At 41.0% G+C, this 27,301-nt stretch overlaps 1 protein-coding gene across 5 annotated transcripts in view; it reads right to left on the bottom strand.

Moving 5' to 3' along the window:
• The window catches only part of LOC126295433 (protein brambleberry-like), a 200,612-nt gene that overhangs the window by 22,277 nt on the left and 151,034 nt on the right, over nt 1-27,301 (bottom strand). For all 5 annotated transcript variants that reach the window (XM_049987919.1, XM_049987920.1, XM_049987921.1 and 2 more), the window contains 2 exons: nt 24,585-24,730; nt 14,594-14,781 (listed from right to left, as the gene is read on the bottom strand). In XM_049987919.1, coding sequence (XP_049843876.1) covers nt 14,622-14,781; nt 24,585-24,730 — 306 coding nt within the window. In that variant the 3' untranslated portion in view covers nt 14,594-14,621. The remainder of the gene's footprint in view (nt 1-14,593; nt 14,782-24,584; nt 24,731-27,301) is intronic.

Genomic DNA, 27,301 nt, shown 5'->3' with positions numbered 1-27,301 from the left:
AAAAAGTCTCAGTAAACATAAGGTTGAAAATGCATACCTTAAGAGTTACGACAATTTTTCATCTTCGATTCTGTGAAGCAAATCTCTTCTACTGCAATTTGGGAAGTTGTAGTATGGACCAAAACAAGAAAAAATGTCCACTAAACATTTGCTTTAAAATGCATACCTTAAAAGTTATGAGCAATTGTTCATTAGAAGAGTCGTGTTTTCAAGTAGCGAAGATGAGCAATGTGCACAGCTCTTAGGATATGCATTTCAGAGCACATGTTTACTGGACTTTTTTTTCCTTGTTTTGGTCCTCATTACCATTTCCCAAAATATGGAAAGCAAAGAGCTTTAAATAGAAGAGTTTTGCTTCACAGTACAGAAGGTGAAAAATTGTTCGTAGCTGTTAAGGTATGCATTTTCGACCCTATGTATACTGAGCAGGGTGTATACGTGGACAAGGAAAAAAATTCCCGGATTTCCTGGTTAAAAATACACTTTCTACCGGATGAAAACACACTTTTTTCGCGTTATTAAGTGACAGTATATTTTCCCTCGGAACTGTAAAACTTATCAACCCTTTTGAATGGTTATGCTTTTACATACGGGCGTAGAATTTCCTGGCACTTTAGTAAACGAAATTCAGGGAAGAAAACCCCTTTAGGAAAGATTACTGATGTGCAACAACATGTATGCTGCATATTTTCGTATTACGAAATTTTAAATTCGAATTCCACCAAACACCGCATGTTACTTTCCGAATTGTAATCGATATTGCGATGCGCTTTTATAAGCCAGTCATATCTCATGTGACGTGATCTCGCCAGCCGATGAGAGCGGATATTCAGACTCCAGGACATGTGATGTAGTCATCTAATAGCAACATCACTGTTAAGTAGTGCAGGTATACAAACAGGAAAAGTTGACTTTTAAATTAAAGTACATAGTGTTGCTACAAGAAAACCAAAGCTTTCACATGTAATATTGGTCTCTAAGGTTAATCAGCTGCAAGAGAATAACGTTGATATTTTTAACGCATGAACGCATGTTACACTTTAAGATAGATCACACAAATGTACCAGGAAAATTTTTAGCCAAGTCCAGTGACTTGTCCTCAAAGTTTTCCACAAATACATTAGCTACCGCAAGGAAGAGAGAGCTTCCCGTAGCACTATCAATATTTTTCTGACCTGTTTGTTTCAGTAGTTGTCACAGAGTGCCAAATAACAGATGCCACCGCACTTTGGCAGCTACTATGACGAAGGAAGCCCGTATGTTCATACGTGTAAAACATTAAAAGATCTTACATTATGTCGCAAAAGAAACAAGACATCAGAGGATACTTCAAAAGCATCGGAATTTGGTGAACCATACTAAAATGGCACATTTAAAGTGCATACTTAAAGAGCACATTCGTATATCCAGATTCCCAATGAAGTAGGCCTCGACCTGATATTGTGCTTTTCAGTGTGGGTTTCGGGATGTAAATTTTCTTGGAGTACCAGTACTGTATTGACTCACTTCTGATTCTTTATTATGATGGCATACTGCCTTATGTGCCTGAAGATGAAAACGTGCACTAGCAATGCAGTGAGAAGTTGTATTTAGACAATAGTATGGAACTAAACACTTCGTTTCAAACACATTGACTGCTTTGTTCTACAAGGCGATTAATGCATGACTGTCAGAAAAGTGGAAATAAAATAAAATCTGAAACTAATAACATATATTAGCCTTCTGTAATTATGTGAATGTATTTTAATTCGCTGATAGCTCCCGGCCACAGAAATCCATTTTGTTTTCATTTGACGTAAGAGCAGTAAACAAAGAGGAAACAGCAAATTCACTAAATGTAAACATGGGTCATGTGGAGACTACACACTTCCCCGCTATAACTGCTCTGCGCATCAGCCCCAGATCTACGATATTTCCGAACCGGGGCAATTTGTTACTATGAAGCATTGCATAGTCTTCCTAAAACCTTTGAATATTCTGCAGTAGCAGGATACAGTAATATCCTTTGTTAGAATATCAATTCTTACCAGTCAAAATTACAAAAATTTAACTGAAAACTAAAATAACAAAAAATTCCCGGAATTCTAAAAAAATCCCGGTTTTCTCATGATTTTCTACCGGATGAAATGATTCCTGTGTTCTTCCCGAATCTCCCGGGTCGTATACACGCTGACTGATGCTTTCTTGCTTCTAGTATCATGTACTTTCAACTGTACGCATTTATGGCATTAAATATGACACACACACACACACACACACACACACACACACACACACACACACCACACGAGCCTGTGAAATCTTTTTGTAATTGTAGAATTACTATAATGCCCATGTGTATAGTAAGCTTCTATGGACACAGGTAGATAATGAGAACAATAAAAATAAAATAAATAAAAACAGTATTCGAGTTTCAAACATCGAGCGCAAAACTAATAAACCACTAAATTAACCACCATTTCACCTTAGAATATCGTGCAGTAAAAGGCCTATAAGGTACCTCAAAAACAGTCTAGGGGTCATTCCATGACAAGTGGTCTAAAGGCTCCCACATCACCCTCATGGATTTTGATGAAATTTTGCATGAACATTCACACATGTTCTCAATGAACACTGGTAAAGTTTCAGTTTCAGACATTCAATACTTTCGGATATACAGTCATTTGTTTAAGACCATAACACAGCTCTCAATAGAGCGTGCTTGAATTTTCATAGATGAGATATCTCTGTAAGTATATGCATGAAAGAAACAAAACTTGGCCATCTTATACAACTCTTTAAAGTAAAATATTAAGAAAAGGATTTCTAAGCAATTTTCATATAGATAAGCAAAGTTTGGCGAAAAAATAGCTGTTCAAAAAAAACAATGCGAACTTTATGGTTTTTTATATCTCCAAAAGTAATTGTGGGATGTACATGAAACGGTGCACACCATAACTCACCAACACAAGGTCTTAGAACATAAAATTTCATTCTCCTATTGCTTTCCATTATTTCATAATTCTAGGGTGAAGTTGACGATTTTTCAAAAAGTACCAAAAATGGGTATTTTTAATCAAATTTTTCAAAAAAGTGTTTTCTCCAAATTCTAAACTCTGGTCATTAGAAAGAGCATATTCTAAACTATCTAGAAAAGTGTATTTGGTTTTGCAATGCAAGCATATAAGGCCCTAAAAAGTAGCATCATCAAAGAGGCACACTGGAAGTTTGAACCCATCTTTCTGGCACTCAAATTACATCTGAAATCTTTTATTTTGTCTTGTTGTTGTTCTTGTTGTGGTCTTCAGTCCTGAGACTGGTTTGATGCAGCTATCCATGCTACTCTATCCTGTGCAAGCTTCTTCATCTCCCAGTACCTACTGCAGCCTACATCCCTCTGAATCTGCTTAGTGTATTCATCTCTTGGTCTCCCTCTACGAGTTTTACCCTCCACGCTGCCCTACATGCTAAATTTGTGATCCCTTGATGCCTCAGAACATGTCCCACCAACCAGTCCCTTCTTCTTGTCAAGTTGTGCCACAAACTCCTCTTCTCGCCAATTCTATTCAGTACCTCCTCATCAAGTATGTGATCTACCCATCTAATCTTCAGCATACTTCTGAAGCACTACATTTCGAAAGCTTCTATTCTCTTCTTGTCTAAACTATTTATCTTCCACGTTTCACTTCCATACATGGGTACGCTCCATACAAATACTTTCAGAAATGACTTCCTGACACTTAAATCTATACTCGATGTTAACAAATTTTTCTTCTTCAGAAACGCTTTCCTTGCCATTGCCAGTCTACATTTTATATCCTCTCTACTTCGACCATCGTCAGTTATTTTGCTCCCCAAATAGCAAAGCTCCTTTACTACTTTAAGTGTCTCATTTCCTAATCTAATTCCCTCAGCATCACCTGGCTTAATTCAACTACATTCCATTATCCTCGTTTTGCTTTTGTTGATTTTCATCCTATATACTCCTCTCAAGACACTGTCCATACCATTCAACTGCTCTTCCAAGTCCTTTGCTGTCTCTGACAGAATTACAATGTCATCGGCGAACCTCAAAGTTTTTATTTCTTCTCCATGGATTTTAATACCTACTCCGAATTTTTCTTTTGTTTCCTTTATTGCTTGCTCAATATACAGATTGAATAACATCGGGGATAGGCAACAACCCTGCCTCACTCCCTTCCCAACCACTGTTTCCTTTTCATACCCCTCGATTCTTATAACTGCCATCTGCTTTCTGTATAAATTGTAAATAGCCTTTCGCTCCCTGTATTTTACCCCTGCCATCTTCAGAATTTGAAAGTGAGTATTCCAGTCAACATTGTAAAAAGCTTTCTCTAACTCTACAAATGCTAGAAACGTAGGTTTGCCTTTCCTTAATCTTTCTTCTAAGGTAAGTCATAGGGTCAGTATTGCCTGACGTGATCCAACATTTCCACGGAATCCAAACTGATCTTCCGCGAGGTCGGCTTCTATCAGTTTTTCCATCCGTCTGTAAAGAATTCGCATTAGTATTTTGCAGCTGTGACATATTAAACTGATAGTTCGGTAATTTTCACATCTGTACACACCTGCTTTCTTTGGGATTGGAATTCTTATATTCTTCTTGAAGTCTGAGGGTTTGTCGCCTGTCTCGTACATCTTGCGCACCAGATGGTAGAGTTTTGTCAGGACTGGCTCTCCCGAGGCTGTCAGTAGTGCCAATGGAATGTTGTCTGCTCCGGGGGCCTTGTTTCGGCTCAGGTCTTTTAGTGCTCTGTCAAACTCTTTACGCAGTATCATATCTCCCATTTCATCTTCATCTACATCCTCTTCCATTTCCATAATATTGTCCTCAAGTACGTCGCCCTTGTATAGACCCTCTATATACTCCTTCCACCTTACTGCTTTCCCTTCTTTGGTTAGAACTAGGTTTCATCTAAGCTCTTGATATTCATGCAAGTGGTTCTCTTTTCTCCAAAGGTCTCTTTAATTTTCCTGAAAGCAGTATCTATTTTACCCCTAGTGAGATAAGCCTCTACATCCTTACATTTGTCTTGTAGCCATCCGTGCTTGACCATTTTGCACTTCTTGTCGATCTCATTTTTGAGACTTTTGTATTCCTTTTTGCCTGCTTCATTTACTGCATTTTTATATTTTCTCCTTTCATCAATTAAATTCAATATTTCCTCTGTTACGTCTACATCTACATTCATACTCCGCAAGCCACCCAACGGTGTGTGGCGGAGGGCACTTACATGCCACTGTCATTACCTCCCTTTTCTGTTCCAGTTGCGTATGGTTTGCGGGAAGAACGACTGTCTGAATGCCTCCGTGCGCGCTCGAATCTCTCTAATTTTACATTCGTGATCTCCACGAAAGGTATAAGTAGGGGGAAGCAGTATATTCGATACCTCATCCAGAAATGCACCCTCTCGAAACCTGGCGAGCAAGCTACACCATGATGCAGAGCGCCTCTCTTGCAGAGTCTGCTACTTGAGTTTGCTAAACTTCTCCACAATGCTATCACGGTTACCAAATAACCCTGTGACGAAACGCACCGCTCTTCTTTGGATCTTCTCTATCTCCTCTGTCAACCCGATCTGGTACGGATCCCACACTGATGAACAATACTCAAGTATAGGTCGAACAAGTGTTTTGTAAGACACCTCCTTTGTTGATGGACTACATTTTCTAAGGACTCTCCCAATGAATCTCAACCTGGTACCCGCCTGACCAACAATTAATTTGATATGATCATTCCATTTCAAATCGTTCCGCACGCATACTCCCAGATATTTTACAGAAGTAACTGCTACCAGTGTTTGTTCCGCTATCATATAATCATACAATAAAGGATCCTCCTTTCTATGTATTCGCAATACATTACATTTGTCTATGTTAAGGGTCAGTTGCCAATCCCTACACCAAGTGTCTATCCGCTGAAGATCTTCTTGCATTTCGCAACAATTTTCTAATGCTGCAACTTCTGTGTATACTACAGCATCATCCGCAAAAAGCTGCATGGAACTTCTGACACTATCTACTATATATATTGTGAAAAGCAATGGTCCCATAACACTCACCTGTGGCACGCCAGAGGTTACTTTAACATCTGTGGATGTCTCTCCATTGATAACAACATGCTGTGTTGTGTTTGCTAAAAACTCTTCAATCCAGCCACACAGCTGGTCTGATATTCCGTAGGCTCATACTTTGTTTATCAGGCGACAGTGCGGAACTGTATCGAACACCTTCCGGAAGTCTAGGAAAATAGCATCTACCTGGGAGCCTGTATCCAATATTTTCTGGGTCTCATGAACAAATAATGCGAGTTGGGCCTCACACGATCGCTGTTTCCGGAATCCATGTTGATTCCTACAGAGTAGATTCTGGGTTTCCAAAAACAACATGATACTTGAGCAAAAAACATGTTCTAAAATTCTACAACAGATCGACGTCAGAGATATAGGTCTATAATTTTGCTCATCTGCTCGACGACCCTTTTTGAAGACTGGGACTACCTGTGCTCTTTTCCAATAATTTGGAACCTTCCGTTCCTCTAGAGACTTGCGGTACACGGCTGTTAGAAGGGGCGCAAGTTCTTTCGCGTACTCTGTGTAGAATCGAATTGGTATTCCGTCAGGACTTTCCTCTGTTGAGTGATTTCAGTTGCTTTTCTATTCCTTGGACACTTATTTCGATGTCAGCCATTTTTTCGTTTGTGCTAGGATTTAGGGAAAGAACTGCAATGCGGTCTCCCTCTGTGAAACAGCTTTGGAAAAAAGGTGTTTAGTATTTCAGTTTTACGCGTGTCATCCACTGTTTTAATGCCATCATCATCCCGGAGTGTCTGGATATGCTGTTTCGAGCCACTTACTGATTAATGCAAGACCAGAACTTCCTAGGATTTTCTGTTAAGTCGGTGCATAGAATTCTACTTTCGAATTCACTGAACGCTTCACACATAGCCCTCCTTACACTAACTTTGACATCGTTTAGGTTCTGTTTGTCTGAGAAGTTTTGGCTGCGTTTGAACTTGGAGTGAAGCTCTCTTTGCTTCCGCAGTAGTTTCCTAACTTTGTTGTTGAACCACAGTGGGTTTTTTCCATCCCTTACGGTTTTACTGGGCACGTACCTGTGTAAAACGCATTTTACAATTGCCTTAAACTTTTTCCATAAACACTCAACATTGTCAGTGTCAGAACAGAAATTTTCGTTTTGATCTGTTAGGTAGTCTGAAATTTGCATTCTATTACTCTTGCTAAACAGATAAACCTTCCTCCCTTTTTTTATATTCCTATTAACTTCCATATTCAGGGATGCTGCAACGGCCTTATGATCACTGATTCCCTGTTCTGCGCTTACAGAGTCTGTTTGTTATCAGTAGGTCCAAGATGTTATCTCCACGAGTCGGTTCTCTGTTTAATTGCTCGAGGTAATTTTCGGATAGTACACTCAGTATAATGTCACTCGATGATCTGTCCCTACCACCCGTCCTAAACATCTGAGTATCCCAGTCTATATCTGGTAAATTGAAATCTCCACCTAAGACTATAATATGCTGAGAAAATTTATGTGAAATGTATTCCAAATTTTCTCGCAGCTGTTCTGCCACTAAAGCTGCTGAGTCGGGAGGTCGGTAAAAGGAGCCAATTATTAACCTAGCTCGGTTGTTGAGTGTAACCTCCACCCATAATATTTCACAGGAACCATCCACTTCTACTTCACTACAGGATAATCTACTACTAACAGCGACAAACAGGCCACCACCGGTTGCATGCAATCTATCATTTCTAAACGCCGTCTGTGCGTTTCTAAAAATTTCGGCTGAATTTATCTCTGGCTTCAGCCAGCTTCCGGTACGTATAACGATTTCAGCTTCGGTGCTTTCTATCAGCGCTTGAAGTTCCGGTACTTTACCAATGCAGCTTCGACAGTTTACAATTACAATACCAATTGCTGCTTGGTCCCCGCATGTCCTGATTTTGCCCCGCACCCTTTGAGGCTGTTGCCCTTTCTGTACTTTCCCGAGGCCATCTAACCTAAAAAACCGCCCAGTCCACGCCACACAGCCCCTGCTACCCGTGTAGCCGCTTGCTGCGTGTAGTGGACTCCTGACCTATCCAGCGGAACCCGAAACCCCACCACCCTATGGCGCAAGTCGAGAATTCTGGAGCCCACATGGTTACAGAACTGTCTCAGCCTCTGATTCAGACCCTCCACTCGGCTCTGTACCAAAGGTCCGCAGTCAGTCCTATCGACGATGCTGCAGATGGTGAGCTCTGCTTTCATCCCACTAGCGAGACTGGCAGTCTTCACCAAATCAGATAGCCGCCGGAATCCAGAGAGGATTTCCTCCGATCCATACTGACACACATCATTGGTGCCGACATGGGCGACCACCTACAGATGGGTGCACCCTGTATCTTTCATGGCAACTGGAAGAACCCTTTCCACGTCTGGAATGACTCCTCCCAGTATGCACACGGAGTGCACATTGGTTTTCTTCCCCTCTCTTGCTGCAATATCCCTAAGGGGCCCCACTACGCGCCTGACATTGGAGCTCCCAACTATCAGTAAGCCCACCCTATGCAACTGCCTGGATCTTGCAGACTGAGGGGCAACCTCTGGAACAGGACAAGCAGACATCTCCGGCCGAACATCAGTATCTGCCGGAGAGAGAGCCTGAAACCGGTTCGTCAGACAAACTGGAGAGGCCTTTCGTTCAGCCCTCCGGAATGTCTTTCGCCCACTGCCACACCTCGAGACGACCTCCCACTCTACAACATGTGAGGGATCAGTCTCAATGTGGGCAGTATCCCGGGTAGCCCCAGTTGTAGTCCAATCGGGGGATGCGTGGGACGAGCTGGCCGTCCCCGACAAACCCCCATCCGGACCCCCACAGTGAGCACAGGGAGCACGCTGACTGACCAACCGACACTGGGTTTCTACTAGCCCTCGTCCTTTTACCTACTTGATCCTCTGCTGCCTTCACTACTTCATCCCTCAAAGCTACCCATTCTTCTTCTATTGTATTTCTTTCCCCCATTCCTGTCAATTGTTTCCTTATGCTCTCCCTGAAACCCTGTACAACCTCTGGTTCTTTCACTTTATCCAGGTCCCATCTCCTTAAATTCCCACCTTTTTGCAGTTTCTTCAGTTTTAGTCTACAGTTCATAACCAATAGATTGTGGTCAGAGTCCACATCTGCCCCTGGAAATGTCTTACAATTTAAAACCTGGTTCCTAAATCTCTGTCGTACCATTATATAATCTATCTGAAACCTGTCAGTATCTCCAGGCTTCTTCCATGTATACAGCCTTCTTTTATGATTCTTGAACCAAGTGTTAGCTATGGTTAATTTGTGCTCTGTGCAAAATTCTACCAGGCGGCTTCCTCTTTCATTTCTTTGCCACAGTCCATATTCACCTACTACGTTTCCTTCTCTCCCTTTTCCTACTACCGAATTCCAGTCACCCATGACTATTAAATTTTCGTCACCCTTCACTATCTGAATAATTTCTTTTATCTCATCATAGATTTCTTCAATTTCTTCGTCATCTGCAGAGCTAGTTGGCATATAAACTTGTACTACTGTAGTAGGTGTGGGCTTCGTATCTATCTTGGCCACAATAATGTGTTCACTGTGTTGTTTGTAGGAGCTTACCCGCATTCCTATTTTCCTATTCATTATTAAACCTACTCCTGCATTACCCCTATTTGATTTTGTGTTGATAACCCTGTAGGCACCTGACCAGAAGTCTTGTTCCTCCTGCCACCGAACTTCACTAATTCCCACTATATCTAACTTTAACCTATCCATTTCCCTTTTTAAATTTTCTAACCTACCTGCCCGATTAAGAGATCCGACATTCCACGCACCGATCCGTAGAATGCCAATTTTCTTTCTCCTGATAACGATGTCCTTCTGAGTAGTCCCCGCCCGAAGATCCGAATGGGGGACCGTTTTACCTCCGGAGTATTTTACCAATAGGACGCCATCATCATTTAATCATACAGTAAAGCTGCATGCCCTCGGGAAAAATTACGACTGTAGTTTCCCCTTGGTTTCAGCCATTTGCAGTACCAGAACAGCAAGGCCATTTTGGTTAGTGTTACAAGGCCAGATCAGTCAATCATCCAGACTGTTGCCCCTGCAACTATTGAGAAGGCTGCTGCCCATCTTCAGGAACTACACGTTTGTCTGGCCTCTCAACAGATACCCCTCCATTGTCGCCGCACCTACAGTACGGCTAGCTGTATCGTTGAGGCACAAAAGCCTCCCCACCAACAAGGTCTATGGTTCATTTTGCCTTATACATGTTTATTAATGTCTGGGGTAAGTGAAATAAGGAGTCCTGATGAATAGGACCTAGCTTAAGTCTGAATAGCAAAAGAATAAAAATAGAAACAATGTTATTTCTTAATTGTCACCCCCCCCCCCCTCTCTCTCTCTCTCTCTCTCTCTCACACACACACACACACACACACACACACACACACACACACACACACACACACACACACACACAAAATTATTATTAAGAATTAATGTAAATCGTAAAATTTATTTGCAGAATCATCTAATTATTAGTTGCCTGTTTAATGAACAACACCAGATTACTGATGGAAAGGAAGTGTATAAATGAGTTGCTATGGTCCATGGTGGCTTAACCACTGCTAGTTTCGTTTCACCTGAGAAAACCAGCATTCACATTGGCATAGGTGCCACACCTGATAGCTTAGCAACAACAGCCACGGTTTTTTTTTTTTTTTTTACCACAGGATCCCAAGCCTGATAAGGGTTTCTTTACACAGATTCCCAAGCCCGATAGTAAAATTATTTAAGTGCCCTGTGTAAAATTAGAAGGCACTCTTGGGTCCCTTAGATTGTTTCCTCTAGCCTATTTCAATTTTTGATACGCTACATTCATTTTCTGATGGATATCAAGAGGAATGGTGTATTGCCAGCCAGACGAATTTACTGATGGAGCGGGAATAACTGCAATAATGTGGTGTTCCGGAACCCAGCACTTGTCACTTCTTGGTGGCCAATAAAATGAATTTGCTGGACCATGTGGGTGCATAAAGTTTATTAATGCATCCCTTTGCTCTGTGGAGGTCTCACAGATGTTCCCAATACACCACACGTTTTCACAGATGCAGGCAACATATTGTCCTGATTGGAGAGCAGACATTAATATGCCTCCTTCATTACTGTGACCCATTTTAGCTAGAAAAGATGAACAATCATTTGAAACTCTGCTAACCTGAATTGTTGTTTCATCAATATGTAAAAAGTGATGATTTTCTCTAGTGCCTGCTACAGTTTGTCCAAGTTTAAACTTCCCTTCTTGTGACAATATTTTTTTCAATTTCATCTTTATTGACGAAAACAAATTTAATACCATTGATGTTTACAGAGCAGAAGTGAAACAGAACTAGGGGAGTAAGACTTTGTCCATTAAGTGGTCATTGCAAGCTTGCTCTTGCTGCTAACCGCTTTGTTGTACCTCCAATCCCATCACAAGGTGATTTCCTGTGACTAGTAGCAAAAAAATGCCATTCGGCTGTCATTCCAAAAATCACTCTTATGATAGCACAAATTTAGGAAATTCTTGAAATTTTTATATTGAGCGCTGGAGCCATCACTGAAATAATGAATGTGGGATATCTGTGCAAACTGTGCTTTTATATATTTGATGAGCTCCTTGATAAAAACGTGAGCTGTAATAGCATCACGCCGCAAACAATCACTGATAATGCGAAAGCTTAAAGATTCTACTTTCTCATTTTGACAAAAGTAGATAACAAATGGATGAATTGTTGCTTCATCCTGAATGATAAAGAATAATTTTCTGCAAAATCCATTAGGACAACAAGCTTTTCGTCTTTCAGATGACATTTAAGGCCTTCAAGATGCAAGCTTTGATGCTTGGCAATGTAATGATGGCATGACAGACTCCATATTTTGTTTTTTACATCTTCAATAAATTCATCTTCTACCATCTGCTTCGTGTCTAGTGTGGCCCGATAGGTATGTATCCATTGCTTAAACACAATAACTTCCTGTGGCTCATGATCTGGCAATTTCAGATGCTATATCTTCGGGCATACGACACCTTTCACGGCGATGTAGCATGCACTGTTTAGAGTTCAAACTGCAAACTGCCTTCCTGAGAATCTCCTTATAATTTTCATGTATACCAGCTCCGCTAAGCATACGCTTAACATTTTGGTGAATTGCACAGACGCAAACTGCATGCATTCCAGCTGATCCTACTGTTACACACCGTTTGGGTCTAAGTTCACAAAACTTAAAGAACCCTATTTCTGGACCATTTATATTCTTATAGATAACATACATTTCCCGTAAATTGCAAAGTAACAATCTTTTCTGCATGTATGTCTTTCTATCTAAAATTCTAACTGAAATACTATCTTTTTTTTCCAGGGCACACCCTATTATACTCATCACCTTCAAAAAAATTTCGTGCTCTACTAGCAACTTCTGCTGGTAATTTCCCGCTTTGCCTATTTCCGGGAGGTGCCAGAATGCCCTTCTCTGCCTTAAGCTTCTGAGCATTCTTCACCATTCTTTCAGAGACACCAAACTGAACTGCTGTTTGTCTGACTGTCCAACTTACAGGTGCCAAGGTCAAAATTTGCATCTGTTCTTTATGAATTGCATTCTGCATCTTGGCTTTCAGTTCAGTCAGCAATTGTGCATAGTCAGCACAGTTTCCACATTCCTTAATTTCACTAGCATCTTCAATTTGTCGGTTTACTCCCATTGCATTTACAATTCTGTTTTTAATCACATTTTGAGCCTTTTGAATTTTCTTCTTCATATATTGTGGCTTACCTCTGTAGCTTACTGTTCTCTTCAGGGGTGAAATACCACTACACAATAAGCTACTATTTAATTCTTCTTTTGGTGTAAATTCCTCATCAGAATGTGATGATGAGGCTGATAAAGCTTCGTCCAAGTGTTTATTTAAGGTAGTCCTGCAAGCCGGACAAATTTTCTGACCTGGCTTTATGTTATTAACAAGCTGCTTCTTCAACATATCAGAAGCCTGATTAGCTGTTTCAGTATCAAGAGTGCGAATTCCTGTTTTAACATTATGATTTATGATTCACCTTCCCAAAGGGATTGAAGCATTTTTTCTGTAACCTTTCATATTGTGTCAATAACAGGGCTTCATGGTGTAAGGCAAACTTGAGAGGTATTGTCCAGCTTTGCTTCAGGACATCGGACCAACAACTCTTTTTCCTCATCACTAAAATCCGCAAACTATTTTAAAGCAGCTTTTTTGGCAAAGATAGCGACATGACACTTTGTTCCACTATCTCCTTGCCCAATTGAGCAGGAAGGTATGTTGTTCCCTTCTGCATCCATCTCTAATCAGGAACTAAATAATGTATTTGGCCTCTTAAGTGCAAAGTATAATCTGCTTAAGTTTCAGACAAATTGCTACTGAAAGAAATTATACACAATGTATAATAACAATGAAAAAATCTAATAAGAGATATATGCTATAAAAGACACAATCAAAACAAGTTTTTGTAAATTAGATTACAAGCTTTGATGGTCTTATGAATCACTTAACAAGCCACACTCGGTCAAGAGAACCCGCTCACTATGCTGCAAACACACCACTGAAATACTGATTGTTAAAGTAATTGTCGCCATTATATTTTCTATAAACAGTGAATCTTGTGAATTTTCTCTGTGAAACTAGTGGTTATGTATTTACCAAGGTAGTAGGCTAAATTGGAGTGTGATTAAGTACAAAATTAAAACTCTTAGATGTTTAACCAACCAATTTCACATGTTTCCCTAATAAAAGGTTTCAGGTATAATTTGAGTGCCAGAAAAATGGGTTCAAACTTCCAGTGTGCCTCTTTGATGATGCTACTTTTTAGGGCCTTATATGCTTGCATTGGAAAACCAAATACACTTTTCTAGATAGTTTAGAATATGCTCTTTCTAATGACCATAGTTTAGAAGAGTTTGGAGAAAACACTTTTTTGAAAAATTTGATTAAAAATACCTATTTTTAGCACTTTTTGAAAAATCGTCAACTTCACCCTAGATTTGTGAAATAATGGAAAGCAATAGGAGAATGAAATTTTATATTCTAAGAACTTGTGTTGGTGAGTTATGGTGTGCACCGTTTCATGTACATCCCATAATTACTTTTGGAGATATAAAAACTAAAGTTCGCATTTTTTTTTTAAACAGCTATTTTTTTTTTGCCAAACTTTGCTTCAAATTATATATGTGAAAATTGCTCAGAAATCCTTTTCTTAATATTTTACTTTAAAGAGCTCTAAAAGTTGTATAATATGGCCAAGTTTTGTTTCTTTCGTGCAAATACTTACAGAGATATCTCATCTCAAAGTTGCTGAAAGTTCATGCATGCATGTTCATCAAAATCCATGATGGTCATGTGGGAACATTTCTCGATATTAGACCACTTGGCACGGAATACTAGATAGTATCTGAGGAGACCCATGTTCACTCATTTTATCTCTCCTTCCACTGAGGGCAGTTCCTGGGAAATCGGGTGACGGCAATCACAGTTTCTGCTTGTGGGACAAAACATACCTGAGAATGACGGCACACACTCCCCGGGCTACCGACTCCTGGCGAATGGACTGTCGACCACAGACACACCGTCAGAGTCGGCGTGCCGGTGGCAGTAGGGCGAGAGAGCGCCGGCAAGGTTACGGCACGGCAGGCCCGTCCTCGTCACCGCTGCACACGTCCGCCGGCTCCCACTGCTGGGAGTCCCCCTGTCGGGAGGGAAATACAGTCACGGGCTGCTCTCCACTTTTTATTACTTAATACTATAAGCGACTGAGGACAACAGGAGTACAGAAGTTGGAAATATTACTGCTTTTTGTTTTCACTATGTACTAAATTGAGGATCAGTCGATAGGACATTCCGAGGCAGCAGCTACGGAGATATGAAGTGGCTCACACAGAATACAGTAGCTCAGAGAGCTGCACTGAACCAGTCTTCGCACTGAATACGACACTGAGTTTAAATTTTTGACCGCTCTCCTCTATCATTTTCTATGACATTTTGCTGTAATGTAAGTGCATTTTATTTTGTGGCTATCTTCTGTACTCGTTAAATACCAACATAATGTTATTCCCTGCGTTTTGTGTGTGACTGATATTATTCAGAGATGTTGCCTATTTCAACCTGTCACATACAGAATTGTTAGTTTGACACGACAGACCTCACACACGACAAAGCACATTTTTGAATGTGAAATTTGTTTGGGTAGTGCTTTGTTGCAGACAAACATCAATACAGTAAACAGTTCTCAGTTACACACAGTTGTGTACCCCGTGTGTTAGGTGTCCTACTTTTTAAGATATTCAGTGTCTCTGATCTGTATCACACTAGCACTGGCTGGCAAGCATTGTTACACGATATATGACATTTGCTTTTGTAATAGCTACATGTGGTTTTGTGGGGTATACACCTTTTGGCAACAATGTTGCTTTTACGTTATCCCCACACACTGTGTCACTTTTTTTTTGTATTCAGTTACTGCTTGAAAGTAGCTACCAGCCTAAACTATATGCAAAGGAAATACAACGAACAGTTTATTGGACATCCCAGGTGGATTTATTTATTTATTTTTATTTATTGTTCCGTGGGGCCAAATTAAGGAGAAGTCTCCATGGTCATGGAACGAGTCAATACATGATATTATAACACGATATTAGAAACAGATAAAATGAAATATTAAAAAACATATTCAGGCGATAAGTCTTAAGTTTAAATAAAGAAAATCAACAATATAACACTGGAATTTGCTTAATTTTTCAGCTCTTCCAGGAGCTCCTCGACAGAAGGAGTGAGCCATGAGGAAACTCTTCAGTTTAGAGTTAAAAGAGTTTGGGCTCCTGCTAAGATGTTTGAGTTCTTGTGGTAGCTTATTGCAAATGGATGCAGCACAATACTGCACTCCTTTCTGCACAAGAGTCAAGGAAGTGCATTCCACACGCAGATTGGATTTCTGTGTAGTATTAACTGAGTGAAAGCTGCTAACTCTTGTGAACAGGCTAATATTGCTAACAACAAACGACATTAAAGAAAATATATACTGTGAGGGCAATGTCAGAATTCCCAGACTATTGAATAGTGGTCGACAAGAGGTTCTTGAACTTACACCACATATAGCTCGAACAGCCCGTTTTTGAGCCAAAAATACCCTTTTTGAATCAGAAGAATTACCCCAAAAAATAATACCATACAACATAAGCACATGAAAATATGCGAGGTAGACTACTTTTCGTGTTGAAGTGTCACTTATACTGCTCTAATGGTAAATAAAGTAGCATTTAGTTTCTAAACAAGATCCTGGACATGGGCTTTCCACAACAGCTTACTATCTATCCGAACGCCTAGGAACTTGAACTGTTCCGTCTTGCTTATAATATGCCCATTCTGTCTGATCAAAATATCGGTTCTTGTTGAATTGTGAGTTAGAAACTGTAAAAACTGAGTCTTACTCTGATTTAACATCAAATTATTTTCCACAAGCCACAAACTTGTTTCATGAACTACATTATTTGATACTGTTTCAATATTACACACAAGATCCTTCACTACCAAGCTGGTGTCATCAGCAAACAGAAATATTTTTGAATCACCTGTAATACTAGAAGGCATATCATTTATATAAATAAGAAACAGCAGTGGCCCCAGCACCGACCCTTGGGGAACGCCCCACTTAACAGTGCCCCATTGGGACTGAACATCACTACCACTCTCAATATTGCGGAGAATTACCTTCTGCTTTCTGTTCTTAAAGTAAGTGGCGAACCAATTGTAAGCTACTCCCCTTACTCCATAATGGTCCAACTTCTGTAATAATATTTTGTGGTCAACACAGTCAAAAGCCTTCGTTAAATCAAAGAAAACACCTAGCGTTCGCAACCTTTTATTTAATCCGTCCAAAACCTCACAGAGAAAAGAGAATATAGCATTTTCAGTTGTTAAACCATTTCTAAAACCAAACTGAACATTTGACAGCAAATTTTGTGAATTTAAATTCTCCAGTAACCTTGTATATACAATCTTCTCGATAACTTTAGCTAACACCGAAGGCATAGAAATAGGTCTATAATTGTCAATATTATCCCTGTCTCCCTTTTTTAAAAAAAGTGGCTTCACTACTGAGTACTTTAATTGGTCAGGAAACCGACCACTCCTAAAGGAAAAGTTACAGATATAGCCCAGTACTGGGCTAACATACATAGAGCAATACTTCAGTATTCTGCTAGATACCCCATCATATCCATGAGAGTTCTTGGTCTTAGTGATGTAATTATTAACTCAATCTCCCTCTTGTCAGTATCATGGAGGAGCATTTCAGGTAACAGCCTCAGAACACTTTTTTCTAAGAGCACTACATGATTCCCTGTTGGGATTAGGTTTCTATTTAGTTCACCTGCTATATTCAGAAAGTGATTATTAAATACTGTACATTTATGCGACTTATCAGTAACACGGACATTCTCACTACGCACTGATTCTATATCCTCGACCTGTCTCTGCAGACCAGCCACTTCCTTTACGACTGACCATATGGTTTTAATTTTATCCTGAGACCTAGCTATTCTATCTGCACACCACATGCTTTTTGCCTTCCTAATAACAGTTTTATGCACCTTACAATACTGTTTGTAATGGGCTGCTGCATTTAGATTCTGATTGTTTCAAACGTTTTGATATAGTTGCCACTTTGTTCTACAAGATATTCTTATCCCTCTAGTCAGCCACCCAGGCTGCCTGTTTGTGTTAGTACCCTTTTTTTGAACGTTCTAACGGAAAGCAACTTTCAAAGAGCACGAGAAAAGTCTTGAGAAAAGCTTTATATTTATCATTTACTGTATCAGCACTACATCTTGCCACTCTTGTTCCTTGATAAGGTTTACAAAGGTCTCTACAGCAACTGGATCAGCTTTCCTAAATAGCTGATGACTATATTTAACAAGTGTTGCAGCCCAAAAATCTTTAACTCTAAAAGTTTGTGCATCATGATCTGAAAGACCATTAACCTTAACCACCACTGGTTAAATGATTTATCCATGTGTCAGTTCTGGAACCCATATTAACATGTTTATACTATTTCACAGTGCATTTACTCCACCCACAAATAGAAGGCAGGTGTGTGTGTGTGTGTGTGTGTGTGTGTGTGTGTGTGTGTGTAGCGGAAGTGCGCAAAATTTAAACAACACCTGTGCCTACGTAAATAAGCTGCAAGCCACTGTACAATGTGTGGCGGAATGTACCTTTTTAGTCGTATCCTTTCCTGTTCCAGTCGCAAACCAAGAGTGAGGGAAAAAATGACTATCTATATGCCTTTGCACGAGCTCTAAATTTTCGTATCTTATTATCATGGTGGTTATGAGAAATGTGTCTAGGAGCCAGTAGAACTGTTCTGAAGTCAACTTCGATTGCTAACTCTCTGAATTTTCTCAATGGAGTTCTTCAAAAAGAACATTGCCTACCCTCTAGATATTCCCATTTGAGATCCCAAAACATCTGGTGTGTTGTTTGAACCTACTGGTAACAAACCTAGCAGCCCACCTCTGAAATGATTCGATGTTTTCCTTCAATCCAACCTGATGTTGTCCCAAACACTAGAGCAGTACTCCAGAATATGTCGCATTAGTGTCCTATAGACAGTCCACTTTACAGATGAACCTCACTTTCCTAAAATTCTCCCATTAAACCACAATCCTCACTTGCTTGTTCCATTTCACATTGCTTTGCAACTTTACGCTTAGATATTTAAACGGCACGACTGTGTCAAGCAGAGCACTACTAATGCTGTATTCGAACACTATAAGGGTTCTTTTTTAACTACACATTAACTTACATTTTTCTACGTCTTTCGCTAACTGCCGTTCATCGCAGCAACTAGAAATTTTGTGCAAGTTGTTTTGTGTCGTCCTATCGTCACTCAACTTCAACACCTTCCCATTCACCACAGCAGAAGCAAACAACTACAGATTGCTGCCCACCCTGACCACCGATCATTTCTGAATATACAAGGCAACAGCTGTTACACTTCCCTGTGGCACTCCTGATGACACACTCGTCTCTGACGAACACTCGTCGTCAAGGACAACGTGCTGTGTTCTATTAGGAAGTCTTTGAGCCCTTCACATATCTGGGAACCTATTCCATATGCACGTACCTTCATTAACAATCTGCAGTGGGGCACCGAGTTACAGAAATCTAGAAATATGGAGTCTATTTGTTGGTCTTCATCCACAGTTTACCACCGAGTTTTACACGAGCGATGCTTTCTAAGACTGTACTTCACGAGCACAGACACAGCACATCCCAAGACTTTACACTGTGCCTGGGAAGTCACCATACTTCTATGTCAAAACAGTGTGTTGAACACTGGAGTAGATACATATAAAAACCAAACGATGCAGCTGTTGGACCTCCCCATGCACCAGTGGATCTTACATAAAGATTTCTGTATATTCGTATAATTCTTGACATCTTGCAGAGAATTCCTGGAGTTATGACTGGAAAGGGTTCAACATTTTATTGGGATTCCACATTAGTCTTCAACTGACAACAAGCCACACTGGATACTATTATTCCCCATAATGGGTTGTCTGGAACGATAAGGTCTGGGCTTTTTGGCAGCCATTTCAGTGGGGCTGCTGGTATTGCACAAACCATGCCCAACTGAGCAATCTCAGAATTATTCCTCAAGGAACTCCCATACCCAAAAAGCCGAGCATCCCAGAGTTCCGCTCCACTGTAATCTCACATCGTCTGTTTCCCTTGTGTCTGAGCTGAAATATTAACAAACTTTGCAATATTTCTAAACAAGAATTTCCATCCTGTGTCCTTAAAATAAAAAATTTTACGCTATGTTTCAAACTACGTATGTTTTCGATTCAATATTTCGGCAATCCAAATGTTTGCCATCTTCAAGAGAACACTGGCACTGCTGCCGAGTCCTGACGAGAACTGATATCGAGCTACAGATTGTCGTCGTCCCGTATAGGTGTCCATATTGTACACGGCGCACACGCTGCCCAAGTACGTATGTTCTATCCAGTGAGCCTATTATTGGCACCACGAACAATAGCGTGTGGTTCATAGGTTATGCTCATTCTCTTCCATTCTCTCTAGTATAAACACTCGTCCGGAGATACAAGAGAACAGTTGGGAACGCAGGCGAATTGTCTGTGAATGTTCGTTTACTCCACTATAAACCACGCTTAACAAGAATATCCGTGTGAAGCGAGGCGTGGAGGGGGGTAACTGTCCTTCCTCTCTCTCTCTCTCTCTCTCTGGAGAGAAAAAAAAACACACACACACACACACACACACACACACACACACACACACACACACACACACACACACACACACACAAAAGTGGGCAAGAAACCGCTTCTGAGCCAAAAGATGCCACGAGTAGTGCACAGTCTGCTAGTCCACTGCCGTGTGAGATGATGGACCCTTTGCTGAAATGTCGACTGCAGGCACGGACGATGTGTAGGATGGTAGGGCCGGACAATACGTCCGAGGATCCCGTTCCGATACTTCTCAGCCCTTGAGTTATCCACGGTGGCAACAGGGAGCTGTCCTGTGTCCGTGCATGGCACCAGACCACAACACGGCTGCCCCACTTCTCTGCTGAAAGTGTGGGACTGTGTGCCAAATATCACAAAAATTGTGTACTGGACAGTGGAGAGAACCCGATGTCACCAGTCCTGATTCAGTTATGGGAAATAAGCCTGCCGAGCTGCTCCCTGATCCACCGTGTTGGAGGATATGGGTTGTACTGTTGTTTGTAATGGATGCCTAGAGGCCAAACTGAGAGAGCTGTGTACTGTGCGTCAATACAGCCCTTGCAATTGCCTACAAAAAGACTGTCGCCGACTGCAGGAGACCATCACAAGGAAGATAAGCGACATTTTGAGACTCTCGATAGTGGCCGAATGCTGTCGCTCCACTGTACTACAATTTTGTGCGCGACCTACAGGACCGATAAATCTTCTCGCACAAAGTGACGATTGCACAGCCTCTACTAGTTTCTCTGTATTAGGATGGTACCAAATTCACAACTGTATGTTCAATTAATGAAAAGCCGCTTCAGGTGCAAGTTTATTAAATCCATAACCAGTTTAAGCCTTTCTACGAGGCCATTTTCAAGTGGATATGAAACTGTCCTTATTAATATATAATAAGATGTATATATAGATGTACAGCAGAGGGTGAAAAAGTTTAGATTCGAGGTCTGTTAAAAAATTCTGGAACATTCGTAATTTTGCACCAATGGTGTGTTGGACAAAATGCAGTTTGCATCCCTGACCACGCCTGTGCTTAGTGTGTAACTGTCGGAAATTTCATTCTATGACTGCCAGTTATTGTTAACTGCTGTACTGAGTAGAACAATGTGTCACAGTCTACGAATTTCGAGATGGCACAGTTAGAAAATCAACGCGACTGCATTAAATTTTGCATGAAACTGGAGAAAATCCAAACAGACACACCAAATGACACAGGAAGCCTTTGGTGACGAGTGCTTAAGACATACAAAGTGTTATGAATGGTTTGTACAGTTTACAAATGCCCAGACAGAAGTTAGAGATGACCCCCATTCAGAATGCCCTTTGACGTCTCCCAACGACTAACAACTATCACAACAGGAACATCAATGAAATTGTGCGTGCCAATCAAAGACTCACTGTTGTAACATTTCAGTTGGATTATGTTACGAACTCCTGACTTAGCATCTTGGAATGCATCGTGTTGCTGTCAAGTTCCTCCCACGGTTCACGAGTCGAGACCAGAAAGACCTTTGTCTCACAATCTGTGAAGAGCGTTTGGATGGCGCAAATGAGAAAGAGATGTAAAGTTCTCTGAGAGCAAAAAAAGCTTGTCAGGTCATTAACTTTGAACGACTAGTTCATCATGAATTTGTGCCACAGGGACAAACTGTTAATCGATGGTAGTATTGGGACGTGCTGCAATGCATGTGAGGAAATGTGGGAAGGAAACGGCCCGAAATGTGGTGAGAGAATTCAGAGAACTTGTGTACCTGCACATTCATCCCTGTTTGTGTGCGGCTATTACACAAAAACTAAATTACTGCACTGCCTCATCTTCTGTACTCTCCAGACCTGGAAGGATGAAAATTTGGGACAATAGATGAGATAAAGGAAAATTCACAGATGTGATCCAGCAAGAGACATACCATGACTGCTTCCGGAAGTAGAACTTTTTGAACAGACATCGTATGTACAGTGTAAGTACAGAAAGAATATATAACTTACATTGTGCTGCAGAAAAGCAACTTCAAATGTAAGAAAGTAAAACTGAGGTGGTATTAAATAGTTATGTGATGTTATTAAACTGTTACTGCACATTTTAGAAACTATTCTGAGAAAAATGAGCATGTCATGATGTTAAAAACTGTACAATTCAATACACCAAAAGTATTGGTATGTCTTAGATTTAAGGAGAGTTGTGTTTTGATGTGTTCAAAGTACCAATTTGCATCCTATCCCAATAACAGGTTGAAATTAAGCTTATGTAAAGCTTACGAAAGCACGTTTAGAAACATCTAGATACAGCTTCAAACTTGATGTGTATCTTTAAAGGAAGTTGTCAATAACAAGGCAGTAGACATCCACGAAACTAGCATTTCTTTATGAGTACTGCTCTGTCGAACTACTTTTCCTTGGCGAGCATCATTTTGTATTTCTTCACATATAACCCTAAAGTACCTGTATAAGTAAAATATGTATATGTCCATGTTATTAGGTACTGACAATGGCCGTTTCAGATCCATTGGAAAAAGTGATATAGCAGTTGTGAGCTTTTTAACCTTTGTATTAGCAACTGGAGCAGTTTTTCATTACCTGTACACCATGTTCGAGTCTGAAATTACTGTCTGAGGCATGTTGACAAACTGGGAAATGTACAGAAGCTGCACTGTCCCATTCACGACTGAACACACAGTGCACCCAACTAGACTGCACCGAAAATGTGGGTTTACTTTCACTTCTTTTACAAAGGTGACTGAACATAGCGACATCCCATGAGCTAAAGTTTGCTGAAAAATTGGTTTGCAGCCAGACACACACAAACTATATGAGGCATAAGGGCAGTGCTAATTTATTTTTAGTGGGAAGATGAATGCTGCCACAAAGAGCTCGTCTGATGTTTATGGCACAACAATCCACCTATAAAGAAAACAATGTGAATTCACTGACAGTGAATTGAAAGCGATACACAGTGAAGCACCAGTATGATATTCATCAAACTTTATGGAGATGTTCACAAAGCAAGCATTAAATGATTTTGATTAAGACCTGACACATGTTCTCAACATCAGTATGAGGTACGTGTTTGCCACTGACACAAACACACTCTCGTCTTTGTTGTCTCCAAATAACATCTTGAGTTGTCTGTTGGTATGCTCAAAACATATACTGTCTCAATTCACAAACAAGCTGTCCGGAGGTCGGCACGACAGTATGCGCTACATCTCCCCGTCGTATCCCAGACGTGCCCTGTGGCTCACAAATCGGGCCAGTCAAAAATCTGCAAATCCTTTCTGGTACGGACTGCAGTATTAGGTCTCAGGTTATCCTGAGACGTCATTCGGTACCACAGTCACGAAAGATAGGACAACAGGGTTTACCATCCTTGCCACACACTGGCAATCATTCCGTCTACCTTCAACAATTACCAAATCAGTTCTTTTGTCATAATTTGACAGCTTCCCATGTCACACCTTCAGGAGTCAGAGAGCTACATATCTCAAGAATTTCTGCTTCCTGCGAGCTCTCACCAAGTCACCTTCGGACATCTCGACATCGATCTGGCAGCCACATGCCGAAGCGAGACCCCTCACCGAACACGGCAGAATACCACTCGGTGGGCCGGTTGACTGACTCTACACAGTGAAAGTCTGTTGTCTGCAGTACGGTGCCAGTGGTTAATGGTGCACAGAAACACGAGATCTCTACCTGGCTTCCAGTAACGTGTTTCTGATTTCTTGTGGTGATACACCAACTGTAACCTCTGTCCGCGCACAGTCCCCTCGCCACACTGTTCTACACCAGTCATCCTGTAGTCACTGCACTACAGCCCACTGCCTGTACAATGCTCCCGCATCCCTCGTGCCGAGAATTTGCCATTCTTCAGAGTCCAAATCGCGGTGATAAGCTATACGTGCACGCCGTGTTGCAATCTCCACCTGAAAAAATTCCACTAAAGTTAGACACGTCTGACAGCCACCACGTACTCACACGACCCTTAATCCGTTTGGACGATATTTTCCGTAATGAAAATCACCTCACATGAGAACAAAATTTTACGCAACATATGCCGCAAGTGTGGAAATACTGGAGTACCGTCTGGATACGGTTACGTTAAGTTCATCACGATCTAGCACTTTCCATTCTGCCAGTGTGAAATGAAACTTTTTACTACTTGACAGTACCAAAACTACGTACAGTAGAGAAAAAGAAGATATGCAACTTCTGAGTGCAGAAGCTGACAGCAGTTGCCGCGACTCACCCGCGAGATGAGACAGACGGTGTGGGTGGAGAATAGGTGGGCGACCGGTATCTCAGGGCCGTCGTGAGGGGTGCCCTGCTCGCAGGCCCGTGCAGGCTCTCACGGCTCCCAGAAAGGCTGCTCGATCTGCTCTCGTCCAAGGCACGCTGTCAAGTGAAATGGTGCAACTGTAGCAGTAACAGTAACAATAACAGTAGTACAGGGTGATCCAAAGGAAATGCCAAAATTTTGAACAAAAAAACTTCAAATAATGAAACAATCTGAATGTCAAATGTGGGGGAGGGGTCAGTCTCTTTTTCCATACTTAACTTTCAACGTGAGCTCCATTTATTTCTCTGCAGACATCAAAATGGTACTCTATTTCACACCTTGTGCTTTACAGCATCTCTGGTTTTACACTCAAAATAGCAGTCAAAATTCACTTCTGCAGATGCCCCAGATTTAGAGTACTTTTAAACGTAGCCCCAGTAAAAGGAAAGAGTGAGATTGAGCTTGGGGGTGGGGTGCGGAGGGGGGAGGGGGGGGGGGGATAGGCACATCCCTACCTATCCAACCACTTGGAAATATATCGTTTAGTGTGTTACACACTTTGAGATGATGATGATGATGTCCTGCATGAAAATGACATGGTGTTTTTGTTCAATTTCTGCAGTTTAAGGAAACAAACAGTTTTAGCATACAACTGTAACACTACAGATATTACAAAACACATGGTGTGAAATTGAGTGTTGTTTTGATGTATGCAGAGCAACATATGTAGCTAACCTGAAATTCATTAAGGTTTGGAAAAAAAAACTTAGACACCTCCCAACCTCACCCTTCTCCACTTTGACATTCAAATCACTTCATTATCTTTAACAGTTTTTCTGTAACATTTGTTCAAAATCTCAGCATTCTTTTTGGAACACACTGTAACAGTAAACGACATTTAACATTTAGTGTTGGGCAAGTAGAAGCTCTCTAGAGACATTAGCCTCTATCAAAAGGAAATGGCTACTGAGGAACAAAGAACAGTAAAAAAGATAGGAATTACAGCACAAGGGGAAGGACTATGCAATACAGAAACAGCATGCTAATGTACAGGCAAGTCCACAGGTGTTGCACCACTCTTCTAACACAAAACCAGGGGGATTAACAGAATTTTAGAGTCAAGCACTAAAGGATAAGATGGGGAGAATTTCCATGATTCTATGTGACCAATATGGTGACCATTTGGGAAACTGCAATCTTGAATATAACTCTTAACAGTCAAATAGAAAGGGTGTCATGTGACATATGAAACAGAGAATTACATACAGAAAAAAGGTTGCTTTTCCTTTAAGCATAGCTTTATTAATTCTCTAGTTATGACCGATGTTTTTTTCTTACAGGAGCCACGAAATGAAAGCTGATGCCGTCAACACAAGCAGAGTGCATTGCAATTGTCCTGATATCGTGACACAGCATTCATGTTATTACAGATGCCTTCAATGGACAGCACCTCCACAAACCATCCATTACCCACAGTGTTGACGGTGAAACTTACGAAATTCTCTCGAACTGGCTCTCTTGCAGACAATGTGAAAGCTGGACAATTAAAAACAGCTACAGACGAAGTGCACCGACAGTTCTTGCAGCGCTCCGTACGAGTCCTTAGCTTTACTCATTCTCAAGTTATGTCCCGTCTCGTAGTGAACAAGGTAAGTGCTGCTCATAACACAAAACGGCTGCAAAATGTGCCATCAACCTGTTGTAAAGCACATTGTGAGGCAGGTGGTCTCTCTCACCCAGTTCTCGTGGACATTAATCACATACCAGAATGTGAGAGCAACTGTCAACAATCCATCCCCTGAGCTGTGCAAGGTTTCTGATCTCCTCTATCTGTGTGCAAGGTTTCTGATCTCCACTACCTGTGCAATCGCCTAAACATGCAACCCTAACCTGCATATATAAATCTAACAGACTTAAACCTAAGGTATGCGCACGCACTCTCTGTGAAAACTGAATATCCTGGTCTGCCCATATATCTATTCTGTAATAAGGAAGGGCAGCATAATGTTGAAAGAAAGTTGGAAACATTTCATCTCCAGATAACTGTGACGACAGCATATTTTCATTTCACAACAGCTGAATGACAAAGGGCCCGACAATACGAGAACCACATATTCCACACCAAACTACCACTTTCAATATGTGGGCTACCTCCCGATGGATCCACGAAGTGAGGACTGCCATCTGACCAGTATCTGTGATTCCGTATATTTACCTCTCGCTCACATAATATTACCTTCATCCGTATACAGTGCGTCATAGGGGAAACGATGGTTTTCCTCCAGCTTCCCATTCTGCAAATTCAACCCAACCCAACAATCTGGAGCGTTCCTGAAGCAATGCTGTAACATTTACGTGTGGCACCTGAAATTCTCCATACAGATGTACGGCTAACCCCAGTTTTATGCGAGCTGCAGTGAGTACTGATATCTGCTCCTTGGACCCTTACTAAACATGTCAGAAAGGTTGTTGACTGGTTTATAAGAGGGGGGAAGGGACCAAACAGCTAGGTCAGTGGTCCCCTGTTCTGAATAAAAGAATGTCACAAGGGTGAGAATAAAATGTGCAAGACTGAAAACACAAAATGGAGAGAAAGGAAAAACCACAAGAACAACAGAAAGGCAACAAACACTTAAGTGGAAAAAAACGCAAAAAACAGGTGGAAGAGATTGTAACGACAAAACAGA

The sequence above is a fragment of the Schistocerca gregaria genome, chromosome 11, assembly GCF_023897955.1.
Source record: "Schistocerca gregaria isolate iqSchGreg1 chromosome 11, iqSchGreg1.2, whole genome shotgun sequence".
In the NCBI taxonomy this organism is placed as follows: Eukaryota; Metazoa; Arthropoda; class Insecta; order Orthoptera; family Acrididae; genus Schistocerca; species Schistocerca gregaria.
Note: the sequence above shows the minus strand (reverse complement) of the source record. Positions and strands in the feature narration are given on the sequence as shown.